Here is a 17,697-nt window from a genome sequence, read left to right on the forward strand (position 1 = left end):
ACGAGAGCATATTTTTTAACTTAGACCAAGCTAATTAATCAAGCGTGTGATTTGATTGATCACGGGATCCCAATGGCAACTGTTTTGGGTAATTGTTGGTTTATATTGTACTTAAATGTTGGGTTAATTTGAATAATAGGGTTGCTTGTAATGCAGCTAATTAGGTGGCTGACTCTGAAGCTTAGGCCGGGTTTCCCATTGTCTTTGACTAACAATTAGTTGGGCCAACACGCAATTAATCAAAAATATAGGAGTGCCTCCAAATTTCCAGCATTGTAGTAACATGCAAAAGTTACGTATATATGTTGTTAGCCTTATCTAAGGAGGTGACTATTCGCAGCCCCGTATTTTCTCCCTTAGCCCACTACATTTCGGTAAATAGTTGTTGAAAATCACACATAACATTTCGGTAAATAGCTTTGAAAACAAGATTATATTTCGGCAATTACATGTCAAAAATATGTTCAATCTTCGGTAAACAACTGCCGAACATACATTTTCGATAAATAGCAGTAGAAAAAAATATTATATTTCGATAATTGTATGCTGAAAATGTATCTCAATTTTGGTAACTAATTGTCGAGTATAATTGAAAATTTTTTTAACGAACTAAGAAAGAAAACATGGGGCTGCGAATAGTCGCCCCCTATCTAAGGATGTGTTTGGATTGTGAATATGTGGAGGGATTTATAGAGGGAGTGAAGAAAAAACACATATAAGATAAAGCGAGTTCATAATAATAAAAAAACATTTAAAATATTCTTTTATTTTCTCACTCTTCCTTCTTGCCTCCATGAATTCATCGACGACTAATTTATGATCCAAACACTGTCTGATAACTTATCATCACAACAATACCCAAAGACTTATTATTTATTCACATTGCAAGTGGTTGGTTAAATAACTTAAATTCTATTTGAGGAAAAAGGCCACAAGAGGACTTTCAATTACTCCCTCCGCCAGAATATATTTGTTTATCTATTTTTTGACTTTAAATTGCCCCAATCTATTTGTCTACTCTGAAAAGCTAATGAGTCATACTCTGTGCTATTTTCTTATGTCGATCCCTTCCTCGTTTAAATTAAGTAACAATTTTCATAACACAAAGGGTATTTTTAAAAAGTTAGAAATTTTAGAAGAGGAATTAATGTGTTCACTGAAAAGATTAATTGAATAAAATTGGCAAATAAATTGCGGCAAAGAGAGTTCATTTTCTGCATGCCAATGTTCTAAGAAAGAAATGAAATTTTGAGGAAATCACATTTCAGAGTTTTCAAGTGAAGTTCAAGCCAGAATGATTGTTTGCCCAAAAAAAGAAGAAAATGTTAAAGTTCATACCCCAAGAAGATTAGAAATAGAGTAAAACTTTTTAACGGGCCTCCCGTAAATAAAGCTTACGGAGGTCAATCTCGGTTGTCTGAAAGTGTTTTGGATGATCCAGATTAAAAACAAACTATTAACAGTAAGAAATATTTATTATCGGTAATAGTTTAAAAACGTATCTCAACCGTTGATTGCCGAAACGAACAGGTGAGATTGTGCGGAGCCATGAATAAGTTAATTTCTCTCTTAGAAATAATGGGGGTGTTTATATTTCTATAGGTGTTGTCATATTTTGATTGGGAGACACTATATATGGTCAAATAGTGAATCAATAACAATATAGCCTTGGAATGGAAGCTAGCATGATAGTTTTATATTGTTTTAATTCATACTTCAAGAAATTTCAAATATATTTTATATTAAGATTGGGTTAGTATAAGTTTAGATGATAATGGATGGTGAAGTTGACTCCATGTCCATCTCTTTTGTCTTCCCAGAAAAAAGGCTGCAGGTAGTATTAATTAACTCATAAGCAGAGTATTAATTCAAAATTAGGAGACTAACCGACAGACAACCAAGATGAAATATCCCTAGCCTCTTCAGGGTTTGCTAAAAATTACAAAAGTTGGCATGGTGATCAAGACTTAGGATTTCGAGGGAATTTGCTTCCTCCCGAGGTTTCAAGTTTGAAAATTTTCAGATGTTATCAAATTTGATGGAGTGAGTTCATATAGAGCCTTGCTCCAGCTTTAATTGTGGATCCCCCGTTGATGAATGGCGAGATTGGTCCCCCAAGGAATAGTCAAGGGTGCGTAAGCTGGTCTCGATATAAAAAAAGGTTTTGCAAATAAATGACAAGTATGCCCTTGGTAGGAATTTACAAGTTGTGTCCATTATGCTAGCATAGATTGGGTGACAACTGACTCCGTTCCATTTGAATGAGATTAATACAATATAATATTCTGCACTCTATTATTTGCCACACCTACTGCCTCAAAAATTGTCTCAGCCCATGGCCTTGGATTCACATCATCCCAATTGGAACATCAAAACTTGACAAGGTGATCTGATTGAGTGATTTTACTAAATTTATTCATCTAATTAATAAGTTTTTTTTTTCTTATTCTTTTACTTGGTAGGCGAATAAAGGGAGGGAAACACTTTTGCCACACACAAACAGGGTGAGGGATTCACACTACTTTGTGTGGGTAGCCTGTCAATTGTGAGTATTTGTACAAATGTGTACATGTTTGTGCGTAGTTCTAGCACTTACGGTAAAAAGTGGAGCTAGCGGGTTATACTCTTTTTCTTTTTCTTTATTATTCGGTATCAAGTCTAATAGACCGACTAATTAGGAAGACCAATCCAACTGCTCACTAGAGTGGGGCCAACCAACTAAGGCAAAATTTGGTACGGTTTAGCCCAACACAGTATTTGATAGCACACATGAGAGAATTGAATCTAGACTAAAGGCTTCTTGAGACCCTTCATTGCTAAATGACTACCACTACGCCGATGACATCAGAATAGCTCTTTTACCAGAGAAGCCAACCGTATTTTTCAGGGTAAACCAATGTTGATATTTCCTCAATTGTTCACCTTAGAAGATCAGTGCTTTCAAAGTGCTTTCAAGTGTATTCACTTACAAGGTTAAAAGGGTGTGAATTGAATCACATAAATAAGTTACTAAACTATGAAGTTATCTATGACAAGATAGTAATTTGTTCTTGACAACAACTGCATGTGCAGATCTGGAACAAATAAAGTTTGGCCAAGGCTGACCTAAAGTTGCCAATTATTAATTGTTGTGAACATATATTATAAGAGAGACCTTTCATATTGGTGGCCAATTAAATACTTGTAAATGGTTCTCAAATAATAGGTCGTACTCAGTACACAAGGCTTCTGTATTTAGCAAAATCCGCAAGAGGTTTTCGGTATAAGAAGTTGCTTTCTATGACTCGAATCCATAGCTCCACACTATCGCAGTGTTCGGCCAAATAGTACGAGCTCTTATCATCCCTCGAGTCATGGTCTGGCTGATTTCAACTCTAGAACCTCTGTTTACTTCAACTAAATTATTATCAGTATCTGAATTGGCCCCAGTCTAAATCGCAACCTCCACAAATGTTTGTTGCGACACTTTGTTTGGGAACTATAATTAATTCCGAACCTTTGTGATAATTGCATCATTGTCGGTGTCTTAATTGTGTCTGAACTCATGATAATGAGGTTTTGTGACAGTACTCTAATTAACCTATCTATAACCCACAATTACCAGAGATTGCATCACCCAACATGAAGCCAGCCATATGGAACCTAGGAAATGATTGTGCTAAACACAATCGAATGCGTTCCCTAATAAACCAAACCGAGCCGTAAGTCTCAATCACTTGGGGTCGGCTACATGAATCATTTTTCCTCCATTGATCGATCTATGTCAAGGGCCATAAAGGGGACGCCCTAGCATGTCTCGTTATCATATTTGGATTCATGTCATAAAGATCTGACGGGCTTTTTACGTGCTGACTGTCAGCTACCTAACGCACAATCCTCCTCCTTCAATTTGTGTACTCAATTCGGTTGATTTCTTATTAACCGTTTTCTTTCCTTTTCTTGGGCCTTGTTTGACATATGATTGTCAAAGGTTTGGGTGCCAACATTGTTGGGATGCATACCTCTTATTGTGATGCCTCTTTCGCAGGATCCTTTTAATCTTTGTAATAATTTCAAAGAATAATAAAATTATCTTTTGCCTTTCAAAAAAAATTGTCTACCCTTACGATTTTGTTTTACCCCAAATAGTAATGTTGGGTAACCTCTGCATTGGGTTCTCCTAATAATGGCATGGTGATGTGGCCTATACTTCACATGAAGTTAGGTCCAAGCCATTGGTGAAAGTCTAAAAGCCACATCCATATGAACCGAAATGGATTGGTCTCGTGGTCAAGGTCTGGGATTTAAAGGTTTCTTCATCCTAAGATCTTTTAGATTCAAAACCTCCAAGGTATTATCAACTTCTTTAGGGCCTCCGGCTTTAATCGGGCTCCCCGCAAGTGGACAGTGGGTTTGGATCCCCAAAATTAATCGATGTGCACGCGAGCTGGCTCGGATGCCTGAGTTATAAAACCACATTGATATGGTATACTACTACCTCTTTTTCCCCAATTTTCTTTTTCCCCGAATCTCTTTATAAATCCTTGACCGACAAAGGAGGTCTCCATGATATAATTTCCAATGAGATTTCACTTCTTGGATTCCTGGGCGATGGAAAGTCATTTTCTTCTTTGCCCCACAATTTTCAGTTTTAGCATTACGTCTGACCACAAGTAAAATGTGAGTAATAGTCCATGCACTTTTCACATGATGTTGTTGTTATTAATATTATTATTTGACAAAAAGGAGAAGATATATTAACGGCCTAACGGCACTTACATAATAGAGTTCATTACAAATATTTTGGACAAAGCCAAATTAATTATCTAAATTTAAAACGAGAAACAAACAAGTTAAATATACACAATTTTGGTTCAAAAAAATATGTACAATTCAAATGTAGACCAATATTATTCAGTGGACAATGAACAGTAGTGGTTTGATTATCAAAAAAGTACTAATTTGTGCCCTACTTAAGGTTAGTAAACTATTATGCATGATTCCTTTTAACAAAGGATATCTAGTGAAGATTTTTTGTGTTTTTTAACAAGGGAATTTGAGGGATAATGGGCCCATGTAACTAACTGCTTTAACAAAGAAAATTCATTAGTTTTTACAATGTTCAGTAACCACTGACATCAAGGCCCTGTTTGATTGGGGGAATTAAGGGTGGAATTGGACTATTAATCTCCTCACTTTTCATAATTTCATGTTTGTGTTATTTTTAGTCCCGGGACTATTAGTCCTCACCGGACTAGTTATTGATACTTCAAGCTTGGGACAAAACAATCCTAAGGGAAGGGGTGGAACTATTAGTCCTGAGATTAAGAAGATCTCCGGACTAGACGTTAACTTACCAAGATGCCCCTATATGGCCTATGAATAACACATTACCAAGCAACACAGCATCAATTCATTGGGAAAAAAGCTAAAGAAATTTCTGTTGCCTCGAACACTTTGCTTCATTTCAGATTTTTTAATTTTCTATATTACAAAGAAACACGTGATTGACGCATTGGAGAAAGCTCTCTTTTGATTTTTATTAAAAAGGGAAGGCTGTTTTTTTTTTTGAAAAGAAGAGAAGCCTGGTTAATTTTTTGCAGCAAGTTAAGAAAAATCGAAACCTGATTTTGAGCCTTGAAAAAAGTTTATTACTTACTAAGAAGATACATCATAATTTTGGATCTTTTTGAGTTAGATAATATTGTCAATTTGTATTCCTATTAGACAATGGATTTTAGATTATGTGAAATTATTGTTTTAGTAAAAAATTGGCCTCTTCCACTATCCATCGATCTAGATAGGCAATACGAAATGTGTATATATACGTACTGATACTGAATATTGATAAGCACCCAATAATGTATATTCTTGGTACTTAAGTCCTTAGTTTTATTGTATTTATGTTTATAAAGTTAGTGTTTTATGCGATATTGCATGTAAGGTAGGTTTTTGTATATTTCAGGCAATTCGTATAAATAAGGCGTGTTCGCTCTGGGTGCAACCAAGTGCCCAAGGCCACGTGTCACCCCGTTGTGGTGTCCGAAAAGTCATGAAAAGATGATTTGAAGGTTGCTCGGATAGCCCAAGGGTCAAAGGAATTGAAGGAGGTGTGAGAATTTTTCCAAAGCAACTCATCTTTGGACCAATTGAGGGTAAAATTGTCATATCTTTTGATGTACAAATTATTTTTGATCCAAACCACTTGGGTTAAAAAGTAGACTTGACAAGCTTTCCAACGGTCCAAATAACACCTAAATCCGAGTTCGAGGAGTGTTCGAAGTGAGCCAGCGAAGTTTAGCCAAGCAAAATCTGCCTTAATGGCCTGGGTATCGATACCAATTTTCATAGGTATCGATACCAATCACCTAAAATTACTCAAAAACTGAACAAGCCCGTAGGAATCGATACCTCAGTTTTGAGGTATCAATATCAAAGCCCTTAGTCTAGATTTTTGCTGACTTTTTGCCACTTTTCCATTTATCGAAAGTTTTCACTTATGGCATATTGTTTGAATATTTTGTGGACCTTTTGGTCTTTTGTAAGGCTGATTTTAGAGCCATATAAATAGGCTTGTATGTCTTTTATGAGAGGGATGACCATATAGGTAACTTTATGCTTTAAGTCTATTTTTCTCTTTAGGATTTCCTCCATAGCTTTTAAGCTCTTTTCAAGTATAATTCCTCAAGAACTCAAGTAAGTTTAGTTTGTTTGTTATTTTGTCAAGTGTTACTATTGTAGCTACGAACTAGATCCTTCTTAATATCAAGTTTATTTCCGTTTTTATGGGTTGAATCTCACGTCTCTTTTTAGCTTTATTCCTTGTTCTTTAAGTATGTGTGAGTAGTCACTTAGGCTTGGTCATGGGGTGATCTCTATCCCATGCGTTAGTAGTTTTAATGGTTTAACTATAACTTGATCATGATTTAGTGAGGAAAGACTTAATCTCTTATTTCCGGCCAAACCTTAAAGCTATTACCCTTTTTGATCGTGTGATGGTCGGAGTTTTAACCTACTTGTCGCACACGGTGCTTGGAGCTTTAACTCTCCCGGTGTTTGAATTAAGTATTTACTAAACAAGATTAAGCTATTTCTGAACTAAATCCATGGTTATGCTTGACTTTTAATGTTGAGTGCTTCGGGTTCAAGATTGTTTACGTCTTGACCTTGAGTTGTTAGAAAGAAACAGTTAAACGGCTAAGTCATAGGTGGTTTGACCCCCTAGGCCTTGCCGCCTTTTTATCAAGTTTGAAACCTCATTTCTAGTCTTTTCATTAGAGTATTTCCACTTTAAAAGCAAAACCGACAATTGATCGTCTAAACGCCACAAACCTCACATAAAGCCTACAATTCGAATTAGCTATATTCGAGCTCCTTGTGGTACGATCTCGGTCTTACCGAGTCATTCTAAAAATGACTAGAAGGCCCTACGCTTCGGGCTAAACATCTAGGAGTACCATCTTTCGTCGTAAGCAAACATATACAGACATGGTGTGTATTGGATGTTTTTTCTTTTGGAGTTTTATTTTTTCTATTCCTACCTAACTGTGGTTGTATATATAATGGGGCCATCTATTCAAAAGAACCAATAAAAGAGTAGTCAAGGTTAGAGATAATTTTTTGGGTTCAAATAAAATCACTTATTTATAAATTGCACTAGGGACAATATGGATAATTGAGCCATTAATCCTGTCAAGCGCTATTCAAAACAAATGTAAGACACACGGGATTTACCTTGTCCGTTGTTTAATCTCATCCAGAGACAAACTTGGGATATGAGGGACTATACTCCCAAACAGTCCCCTCAGTAATAATTCCTTAACCACAATCCCATCTAATCCAATCCCTCTTATCAAATAGGGCCTTGGTATTAAGGTCGGAATCTTAAGGGGAAATGAGATATAATTATCAAAAATTAAATTCCTAGTAATTCGACATCTGAAGTAATTCCACTTCGGTGTTCGGCTTAATTGAAGTAATCTTATTCAGGAAATAATTATTTTAGAAATTTACTAGAGTCAACATCCTTAATTTAAGGATTGAGGGAGAAATATATTTGAGATTACCATGGGTAACAGGGTAAGGGAGGGATTCCATTTAGTCTGGAAATGTGATTTCATGTGGAATATGTCATCAGGAATCATATTCTTGTTCCAGTCTATTCCAAACATAGGAATTAACGGGATATACATGTCATGATCTAATTCTCATTTTAATCCCCAAGATTCTCGTCATCCAAACTGAACCTAAAAGATGTGGTTTGAAACACAGTTTCATTTGATGGTACGCTGCCCATTGAATCACCTTGAATTCATAAAATTTTGCAAACTAGTTCATACGATTAATTAATATCGAATTCATAACTTTCTCAAAAAAAATTCATAAATTGATAACATCGAGCTTAACTTCACAACATTCTAATGTTATAGATAATTATCTCGATACGATGATTTTTTAACAAATGTGGTAAGTTTCTATACAAATACTATGAATTGCTACACAGATAATTTTTTTTGTTTTTATTGGCGAAAGCAAGCATTGTTAAAATAATTAGATTAGCACATTGGAAAAAGAGTCTAACCTCCTTTCTCGTGGACCCACCTAAAGTCCACTCCTTATAGCGTTGGCTAAATGCCTCTTGGCATTGTTATACTGATGTTGAGAATTCGTATGTCGAATATTATGAATTTGACACGATTCAAGGATCATACTCTATATACCCACATAAGGATGTGTACTGTAGCATTTCTCCTATATTCGTGTTGGAATATCCAAAGAATTCATATTATTCTGGGGTCTACTCCCCACATTATATATTCTTAATAGTTTTTACTAAAAAACTCTTTTTAATTAACGAATCAGAATTTCAGTTTTATTATTTCCAAAATACTTGTCTGCGTACACTTCCAATTGTTGAAGGTATTTGGATCATTGAATAATGTCATGGACATTTAATTTTAGTATAAGTTCACACCAATTCCATTTTTTTAGTGCATCAGTGATGTTGGTTAGATTTGATTGATTACGTTACCACCAATCAGACCTCTTTTGAGCATTTTTTTTAAAATTAAAATATATTTGGGAATTCAAAAAGGTTTTAAAGTTTTAAAAGAAGGAACAAAATTCTTTATAAAAATCTCAAAAAAACAATAAAAAGGACAATCAAGTAGATTAGGAAAGTCGTTCCAATATTAAAAGGAAAAAAAAAAACTGAACATCTCTTTTGAGCAGCTCAGTTAGCCTCTTCTGTTTTTTTTTAGAACATGAAACGTAACATATTAATTTAGAGAAAAAATGAAATAGATATGCAAATAAGTCTTCCAACGTATTCAGAAGAGAATATTACCCTTAGTTGATCTTACTTGTAAAGAAAAATTGAATGCAAAACAATTTTTTTCTCGGCAAAAAGAATTTATTAATTTTTGAAAATGATACAAAGATTAAAGGGACAAGGGCAAACAAAAGCAACCTGAGACCCAATAGAAAATGTTGGCAAGAAACCAATAAAGAAAACAACTCTTCTGATTAACCAATTCTTTTGTTAGAAATGATGCGTAGGTGACCATGAATTGGGGAATGGTGATGTACAGTGGTGTGCGCAGCACTATACTGAACACCTCCAAGCTGTTGGATCGTGCATCCGACGGCTTGGATCTTATCTCGGCAATGAATGACTCTCGATCGTTGGTTGCCGAGATGAGATCCGAGCCATCGGATGCACGATCCAACGGCTCAGAGGTGCATAGTACAGTGTTGTGCACCTTACTGCACAACACCAACCCAAAGTCCACTGTTTCGTTCAAAGATAAAAATGAAAAGTTTTTGGAGCTCCTTAGTTGTTTTAGTTCAGCTAAAACTCAACTACATATAAATTTATAGAAGTAAAGCCAAAAACTATGGTACTCTTACTCATCTCACGATCTATTTTAATAGAGTGTTTGAACAAGTTATAGGTAAATGCTAAACTTCGAAATTAAATTAAAATTTTCCACAAAAAAAAAAGTCGAATTTAATTTGAACCCTATTATTTGATGGACCTTTTTTTTTTTTTAAAAAAAGTGAGAAGATTGTATTGATAAACGCTCCAGCGGCACTTACAAAACGGAGATCAGGGTTTTACCACACATAATTCAGGGTTTAGGATTCATTTTCGTGTCATTTTAGAATATGGTTCCAATAATGCGCTAATGAATTACGCGATGTAACGCTCCACCAGTCCACCGAGATCTTCTCATAGTTACATTAAAGTCATTTTTTTCCCTAAAAATCTACTCAGCTAATTCTAAAAGTTGAATTGGTTCGGGTTACGGTGATAAGTTATGACAACATGGTTCAGTTCTGAGTTACTCCGCAATTAAACCAGTCAAACCATCCTTCCGATACTTTTTACGGTTCGTTTGCTGGTCCGATTTTCAATACACTTCAATTTTTAATGGCTCATCTGGAACAAATCACTCAAATAAGGTATTATACCTTGTGTTCTTTTTTAAGTGTCTGTTATGATTCTGCGTTTCATATTCATTGATTTATATCTCTTGACATATATTATGTTTTATGTTTTTAAAATTATTGTCTTATAAAAATAATTGAGGCCTATCAAAAAGATACTTATTGCATATTTTTACTGATATACATTGAAAAATATAAACAATTACAAATGACATGCATAACCATAGTAAACACTTAAAAATGGTAAAAATTTCAGTGCCGGGTGGGTTCCAAGTGATGCCCACTCGGCGCATCTGAGCCGTTTATTGTGTTTTTGGACAGCTCGGATTTGGAGAGAGAAAAAGAAGAAAGTGTTAGGATGAGAGAAGAGAGAATATTTTAATCTGAGTCATTCAAAAGTGTATTGGACAGCGATGTGCTGAGCGAATACCACGTGGCATATACCTACCTGACACCGAATTTCTACTTAGAAAGAGACGGAGAGAGTACATGTAGCACATACAGGATGGCATGTGTAGGCAATAAGCTCATCGCCTTCCTTTTCATTACCCACCTAAGAGACACCTCATCTTGCCCGTAATTCCTCGAGAAAACGTACAGAAGAGAGCCACCCAATTCACGGTAAATACATATATAAGCCCAAAAATATCATCTTTCATTTCATTCACTCCAACAAAAGCATTAAAATCCTCTCTCTCTCTCTCTCTCTCTCTCTCTCTCTCTCTCCTAAACATCCCATCAACCATCCTTCTTTTTCTACCCCTATGCATCATATATTTCCCGGATAAACAATCGTCTGGGATAAAACTTTTATCAGATACCCTTTCCTTAAAACTCTGCAATTTAATCGAAGTTGTTACCTTTTGGTTGTGATAACTGACGGATTTCCCACATGGGTTTTGATCAATCCCGGGTTTCTATGGCATGTATAATCTTTGTTCTCGATCTGTAACAATCATAATGTACAGATTCAACAGTTTGCAATTTTCTTGTTGGCTTCTAGTTTATGACAAATTTCAGTTTTTCTCTTGATTTATCCCTTGTGGTGTCATCTGATGATTATACCGATGGTCTGATTATCCTTTGATCTTTAGCAAATCAAAAGATCATGCCTTTTTGTGAAGAATTCTTTAGCAATTGTAATCCCTGTTCTGGGTTTGAATCCGATTGCTTTGTTTTGGTCTGTTGATTCTGAATTATGGGTTTTTCAATTGCTGTGTGTGTGAATCGATGCATTTATTTTGCAGTGGAGAAACGTTTCCTTTTTGGGTGTGGAATATCCGTAGTTGAAGGACTAGTATTTCTCCATGTGATAGTTTTCTTCATTTCTGGTCTATCTATTGCTTCTCAGTTCCATCTACTTGTTTGATCATATTTGGAAGTCAATAACTTTCTTTGACCATCCTTGATTCATTTTTGCCCTCTTGATTTGGATTGTCTGAATTGGGTTGCTTCTGTTTCTCCCCAACATCATCTCTGATCATTGAATCAAGAAAGTATCTGTTTTTCTGTTTGAAGAACTCTCAATTCCTTGGTTTGAATCAATTTTAGCTTCTGATCAGTTTAGTGCATCATTTTCTGATTCATCTGATGATTCTACATTGCATGCCTCTTATGCTTAATGAAGACAATTCTCTAATGTTGATCCACAGTTTTTTTTTTTTTTTTCACTTTGGGTTCCATAATATGTGGGTTGATGTAGTGTACTTTGTGTGTAGGTGCTATTGCTGAAATTCTCTGACCAGTTCATATAATTTAAGGTAGATACTTCTGCACCGATTCTCACTTGTACCTTCAATTAGTCAGAAAGAAATTGGAAGTCTAAATACTAAGGTAGTGTTTGGTTTGCTGGAGTGATTGTTGAAAAGGGTCCTTCCTTGGCCTTCCATTGGAATGGCAGCTGAATCGGTCAATGATGATTGCATTTGTAATATTCATTGTCACTTTTCTTTATGAAACAAACGTGAGAATGAGCATTCAAAAAGAATGAACAGTCAAATTCTGGCGAACCAGACACTGCATATATTCTATAATGTCCATCATTTGACTCAATGTGGTGATTTTTACGCTTGAATTTCAGCATTTTGGATCTTTTCCTCATTTGCCTAGTTTGGGCACTGCACATTTAAGCGGTGCCCATGGACGCATCAACGAGCGGAACCCCAACTATTCAATATCATAACATCCCTGAACAACCAATTGCTACTATAGTCGCTACATTTCAACGACTGCAACGGCATTGCTTTGGGGACTCGAGTCCTGGGGAGTTCCCATTATCTGCCAACCCCTCCATTGTCCTTCATGTCCTTACCGCGTGTAATTTGGACCCACATGATCTCGCAAGACTAGAGGCAAGTATCCTGTCTTCTTTGTATTTGGGTGATGGACCTCTTTTCTGTTACTAAGAATTGATAATGCTGCTGATTGAATTGTAATGGTGTTTCTGTAGGCAACTTGTTCCTTTTTTAGGCAGCCTGCCCACTTTGCCCCTGACCATGGGTTGTCGTTATCAGAGCTTGCTGCTCTTGATATGTGTCAGAAAAGGGCTATTTTTAAGCCAATGACAGAAGTAGAACGGATAGATTTGAAAGAAAGGTGTGGGGGCTCTTGGAAACTGGTCCTGAGATTCTTACTGGCTGGAGAAGCTTGCTCAAGGAGAGAGAAATCGCAAGCAATTGCAGGGCCAGGTCATAGTATTGCTGTAACTTCGAATGGAGCTGTTTTCTCATTTGGGTCTAACAGCTCTGGACAGCTCGGACATGGCACTACGGAAGAGGAGTGGCGGCCTCGTCAAATCAGGTCACTAAGTTTGTGTAATTGGTGTAATTGTAGAGTTGATTAATATAGAAGCAAGAATGAAATTGATCCAAAAACAGAAATTTTGTATAGAAAACTCATGTGGAATGATGTGGCAGTGACATCTTCCAAAGTTACTTAAGGGCAATAATGGGTGGGTATACAAGCAAGAATGGAATATCCTCGAACAGAAATTTATGTGGAAATGTGGAGTGGCTTTTTCCAAAATTATGCGCGATAATAAGGGGTATTCTAGTTTGAAATGGAGGTAACACACATGAAAAAAGAAAAATAGTTACCAAAAAAAAAAAAAACAACAAGAGAAGACCTCATCATTCTGCGTGAGATTTCTGTCCAAAAGTTCTACTGCATTACCCAACATGAATATTGGGCACGGTTCATATCAGGGGAAATTTAATCGGAACACCTTTCTGTTGCAGATCTCTTCAAGGAATTCGAATTATTCAAGCAGCTGCTGGGGCTGGCCGGACAATGCTGATTAGTGATGCTGGGCGGGTTTATGCTTTGGGAAAAGACTCGTTTGGGGAAGCCGAGTATGGGGCTCAAGGAAGTAAACTAGTTACCTCCCCCCAACTGGTAGAGTCTCTCAAGGATATATTTGTGGTGCAAGCTGCGATTGGAAATTTCTTCACTGCTGTCTTGTCAAGAGAAGGAAGGGTCTATACATTTTCTTGGGGCAATGATAGTAGACTCGGTCACCAAACGGAGCCTAATGATCTTGAACCGCATCCTTTAATGGGGGCATTAGCAGATGTACAGGTGGTTCAGATTGCAGCTGGCTATTGTTACCTTCTTGCTTTGGCTTGTCATCCTAGTGGCATGTGAGATTCTTGTTCATCTCTTGACTCTGACAAGAGTTTCCAAATATAATGCTTCATTCTCTGTGCCAAGAGCGATGAAAGCAATTTGAAATCGGTTGAACAAGGGAAAGATTTCCTATTTGACAATAACTTAATCTTATGGTCTTAAACTCTTAATGGCCATTTTTTCCTTTTTCTTTCTCTGTAACAGTCGTTGGTCAGTTTTTTTAACTTCATTCCTACTCTCTTTTCTTGCTTTCCACCATTTTAAAGATGTTTGGGTGTCGATTTAATTTTTCCAAATATCAGCCTCATGGATGAAATTAGGCACAACCTGTTTACAATTGAACAAGTTACTGCAAATTACTATCGTACATAACTCAGATATTTATGTTGTTTTGATGGCATATCAGGTCAGTTTACTCTGTGGGATGTGGGTTGGGCGGGAAGCTTGGACATGGCGTAAGAACCGATGAGAAATACCCAAGATTGATTGAGCAGTTTCAGACTTTGAATCTTCAGCCTGTAGTTGTTGCAGCCGGTGCTTGGCATGCTGCTGTGGTGGGGAAAGACGGAAGGGTATGCACCTGGGGTTGGGGTCGTTATGGATGCTTGGGACATGGGAACGAAGACTGTGAATCGGTTCCCAAGGTGGTGGAGGCATTGAGCGAGATCAAAGCTGTTCATGTTGCTACTGGGGATTACACCACCTTTGTGGTGTCGGAAAAAGGTGACGTATATTCATTTGGATGTGGAGAATCATCCAGCCTTGGACATAACACTGGTGGCACTGATGGCCAGGTATTACTTTCTCCTGCATTGTTTTGTGGTCCTGAATTATGTTCTTCTAGTCTCTGATTAGTTAATCCTATATAAGGTCTTGTGTTACATCCGTCTTAGCAAATAGTAATGAATTAGATTTCTTGATAACTCGTTGACATAATCTTCTACGGGCAAAATAAGAAGTTTGTTTTGTTTTGTGATTAATGCACAGCATGCTTTCCCGTATTAGTTCTTTCTGTTGTTGCATGTCTAGGCTTCAAGTACCTAATGGCCATGTTTAATAGCAACGGGATGTGTTGTCCCATAGGATGAGTAACCCAGCACGTCCCAGACTATCCAGTGTATTGTATATCTAGTGTTTTGGATTGTTACCTAACTGACATGTATCTCCCCTAATTGTTGCATTCAAACGCTGGCAATATGGTTCCCCGGGATTGGCAATCCAATCCCGGTCTAATCTAGCTAATCAAATAGGCCCTGCAAGTCTTATGAGTGATGACATGATCACTACATTAGAGTATTAGAGTATGATCTGCTTGTGAATTCTTTGTGAGCTCATGAAGACATGGCAGCCTATATGCAATGCAATGTGCTTGCAGATTGGACTGTACATATCATCCCGCTGTGCATTATTGTTGATGTTTCCTCTTTTATCGGTTTGTAGTACTGTTGCGTGTGTCGAAGGGAGAGAGAGCAGTGTGCGTGTGTGTGTGTGTTCTTCTAGCCTCTCTAATTTAGCAACAACTAACTCGTCGAGGTATTCTTTTTACGGTGTTGCCTTTTTCTTTCAGGGAAATAGGCACACAAATGTGCTTAGCCCAGAAATAGTAACATCGCTAAAGCAGGTGAAGGAGCGTGTGGTACAGATTAGCCTCACAAACTCCATATACTGGAATGCCCACACTTTTGCGCTCACTGAGTCTGGTAAGCTATACGCATTTGGTGCCGGTGACAAAGGTCAGCTGGGCGTAGAACTTGCCGCAAACCAGACCGAAAGGGGAAACCCCGAGCGGGTCGATGTTGATCTCAATTAGCCCATCAATTATCATCATCATCAGAATCATTTTAGTCAGCATGCTTTTGCATTTGGTGTTCATATTTCAATGTTTATTCTGTAAATAGGAAAACAGAAGGTTGTGAAGATTCTAGGTAGGAGAGGCCCTGAGCAAATGATGCAATATTATTTAACTTACCCAAAAAAAAAATGTTAGCTCTTGGGCCTCAAGAAGTAAATAGGTCTGATGCATTTGTCAAGTGTTCATTTAATTTAACTTAAAATGTATTGACCGGATTCGTCAAAAATGCAAGTGTGCTTCAAGGAAAAACAATGACATGAAATAAGGGTTAAAGAAAAAAGAACAGGACTCCGTACATCAGTTTTTCCATGTTTGCCTGGTGATTGATTGTTGCTTGGTCCTAAGCCACATTATCCTTCGGCATAGCTCTCGCTCTCAATCATCGTGCTCGCGCCTCCGGTGCATGTGCATTATGTGACTTAAGGTTGGTCAGTATGATTCTGTGTCACCGGATTTTGATCACCGGTTCGTAGGCCTATTTCCTCGTCTAGACTTTTGACATTTTCAACAAGGCTCATCCATCTATTTCCTCGTCTAGACTTTTGACATTTTCAACAAGGCTCATCTATAATCAAAGCACGAGTGTTGTTTACACATTGAGCAAAAGAGAGTTCTAATACCAAGCGGTATTTAAGAACTTATCTTGGAGGGTCAAATTCTTTAAGCGTTTCTGACATAATTATGAGTTTACAAGTCAAGATTTCTAAATATCGTACTGGATACAGTACCGATTTTTCTACTAGTACAGTGCTTGTGAAATACTGGGTATCGTTTGGATTTATTACAATTCGTGCTATTTTTCCCTATTAGAGAATTTAGCACAAAATATACATTGATTTATAAGAGATTAATTTGAAAGTGGTCAGGTACCGATTGGTATGGACCTGTATTCAAGCCAGAATGAAATTGCAGATGTAGGGTACCAGATTTGATTCTATCTATTTGGGCGATGATTCATCGATTTTCAGACTTGGTTTCCAAACAAAAAATAAATATATTTCAGTTCTGCTAAGGGCTGTTTGGAATTTTTCCTGTTCTAGCTTTTTGGGCTTTATCTTGGATATTTCAAAAAATATTTGGGTAAAATTCATAATTTTTTTTAATTTTCCGAATTGTCTTACGAATCAATAATCTACAAAAGTTGTGTAAAATTAACCAATGCGAAAAAAATATGAATAAGAATAAAACAAGAAAAAGCCCAAAAATTTTAGCGGCACAAGTTGATATCTGGTGGTTAGTCATGGGAGATCGGGTGAGGGAGGCGTTCGATGGCCCTGTAGCGGCGTATGGAAGTGCCAGCGTCTCATTCCGTTTGTGAGGTCCGAATTGGCGGCTCCTCGGCGGTCTCTCCTGAGATTCGGTTGTTCGCAGGGTTCGCGGTGGCATTTGAGTTGTCTATTCATGGCCTGGTTGCAGCAGAGGGAATGGTTCTGTTTGAGGTGGTGGATTTGGTGGTGGGGGTTGTGGTTGGTGGAGGCTGCTGGTGTTGGTGGTTGCGTGATGTTGGCGGCAGTGCTGAACTGTTGATGGCGGTGGATGAGCCTATGAGGGAGTGGGATTAGGGTTAGGTTTGGGCCATGCTCATGTGGTTTCAGGATGTATTGTTTGGGACCTGGCCCTTTGGGTGCGTTTGGGCTTTGTCCCATGAGGTTTTTTGTTATTTTTTCATCTAACTCTTTGTTGAATTCCTCTCCCCCAACTTGATGTACCATTTATCAAGTTTCTTAATAAAATTTGTGTTGCCAAAAAAAAAAGTTGATATCTGTCTTTCAACCAATTTGAGGGTATGTTGT

The 17,697-nt window shown here is 37.2% G+C and overlaps 1 protein-coding gene and 1 long non-coding RNA gene across 5 annotated transcripts in view; both read left to right on the plus strand.

The window, feature by feature from the left end:
- The window catches only part of LOC131311069 (uncharacterized), a 91,373-nt gene that overhangs the window by 39,341 nt on the left and 34,335 nt on the right, over positions 1 to 17,697 (plus strand). The window lies entirely within an intron of this gene.
- LOC131311065 (ultraviolet-B receptor UVR8) lies at positions 11,031 to 16,153 on the plus strand. 4 transcript variants are annotated; one of them, XM_058338388.1, is made up of 7 exons: positions 11,031 to 11,049; positions 12,147 to 12,188; positions 12,509 to 12,779; positions 12,878 to 13,227; positions 13,665 to 14,066; positions 14,459 to 14,846; positions 15,620 to 16,153. In XM_058338388.1, the coding sequence occupies exons 3-7, from the start codon at positions 12,567 to 12,569 to the stop codon at positions 15,860 to 15,862; spliced, it is 1,596 nt and encodes a 531-aa protein (XP_058194371.1). In that variant the 5' UTR covers positions 11,031 to 11,049; positions 12,147 to 12,188; positions 12,509 to 12,566; the 3' UTR covers positions 15,863 to 16,153. The 4 variants fall into 4 exon arrangements, with proteins under 4 accessions (XP_058194371.1, XP_058194370.1, XP_058194367.1 ...); XM_058338387.1 differs by lacking the exon at positions 11,031 to 11,049 and adding an exon at positions 11,090 to 11,390; XM_058338384.1 differs by lacking the exon at positions 11,031 to 11,049 and adding an exon at positions 11,090 to 11,354.

Source organism: Rhododendron vialii, chromosome 12a (genome assembly GCF_030253575.1).
Source record: "Rhododendron vialii isolate Sample 1 chromosome 12a, ASM3025357v1".
In the NCBI taxonomy this organism is placed as follows: domain Eukaryota; kingdom Viridiplantae; phylum Streptophyta; class Magnoliopsida; order Ericales; family Ericaceae; genus Rhododendron; species Rhododendron vialii.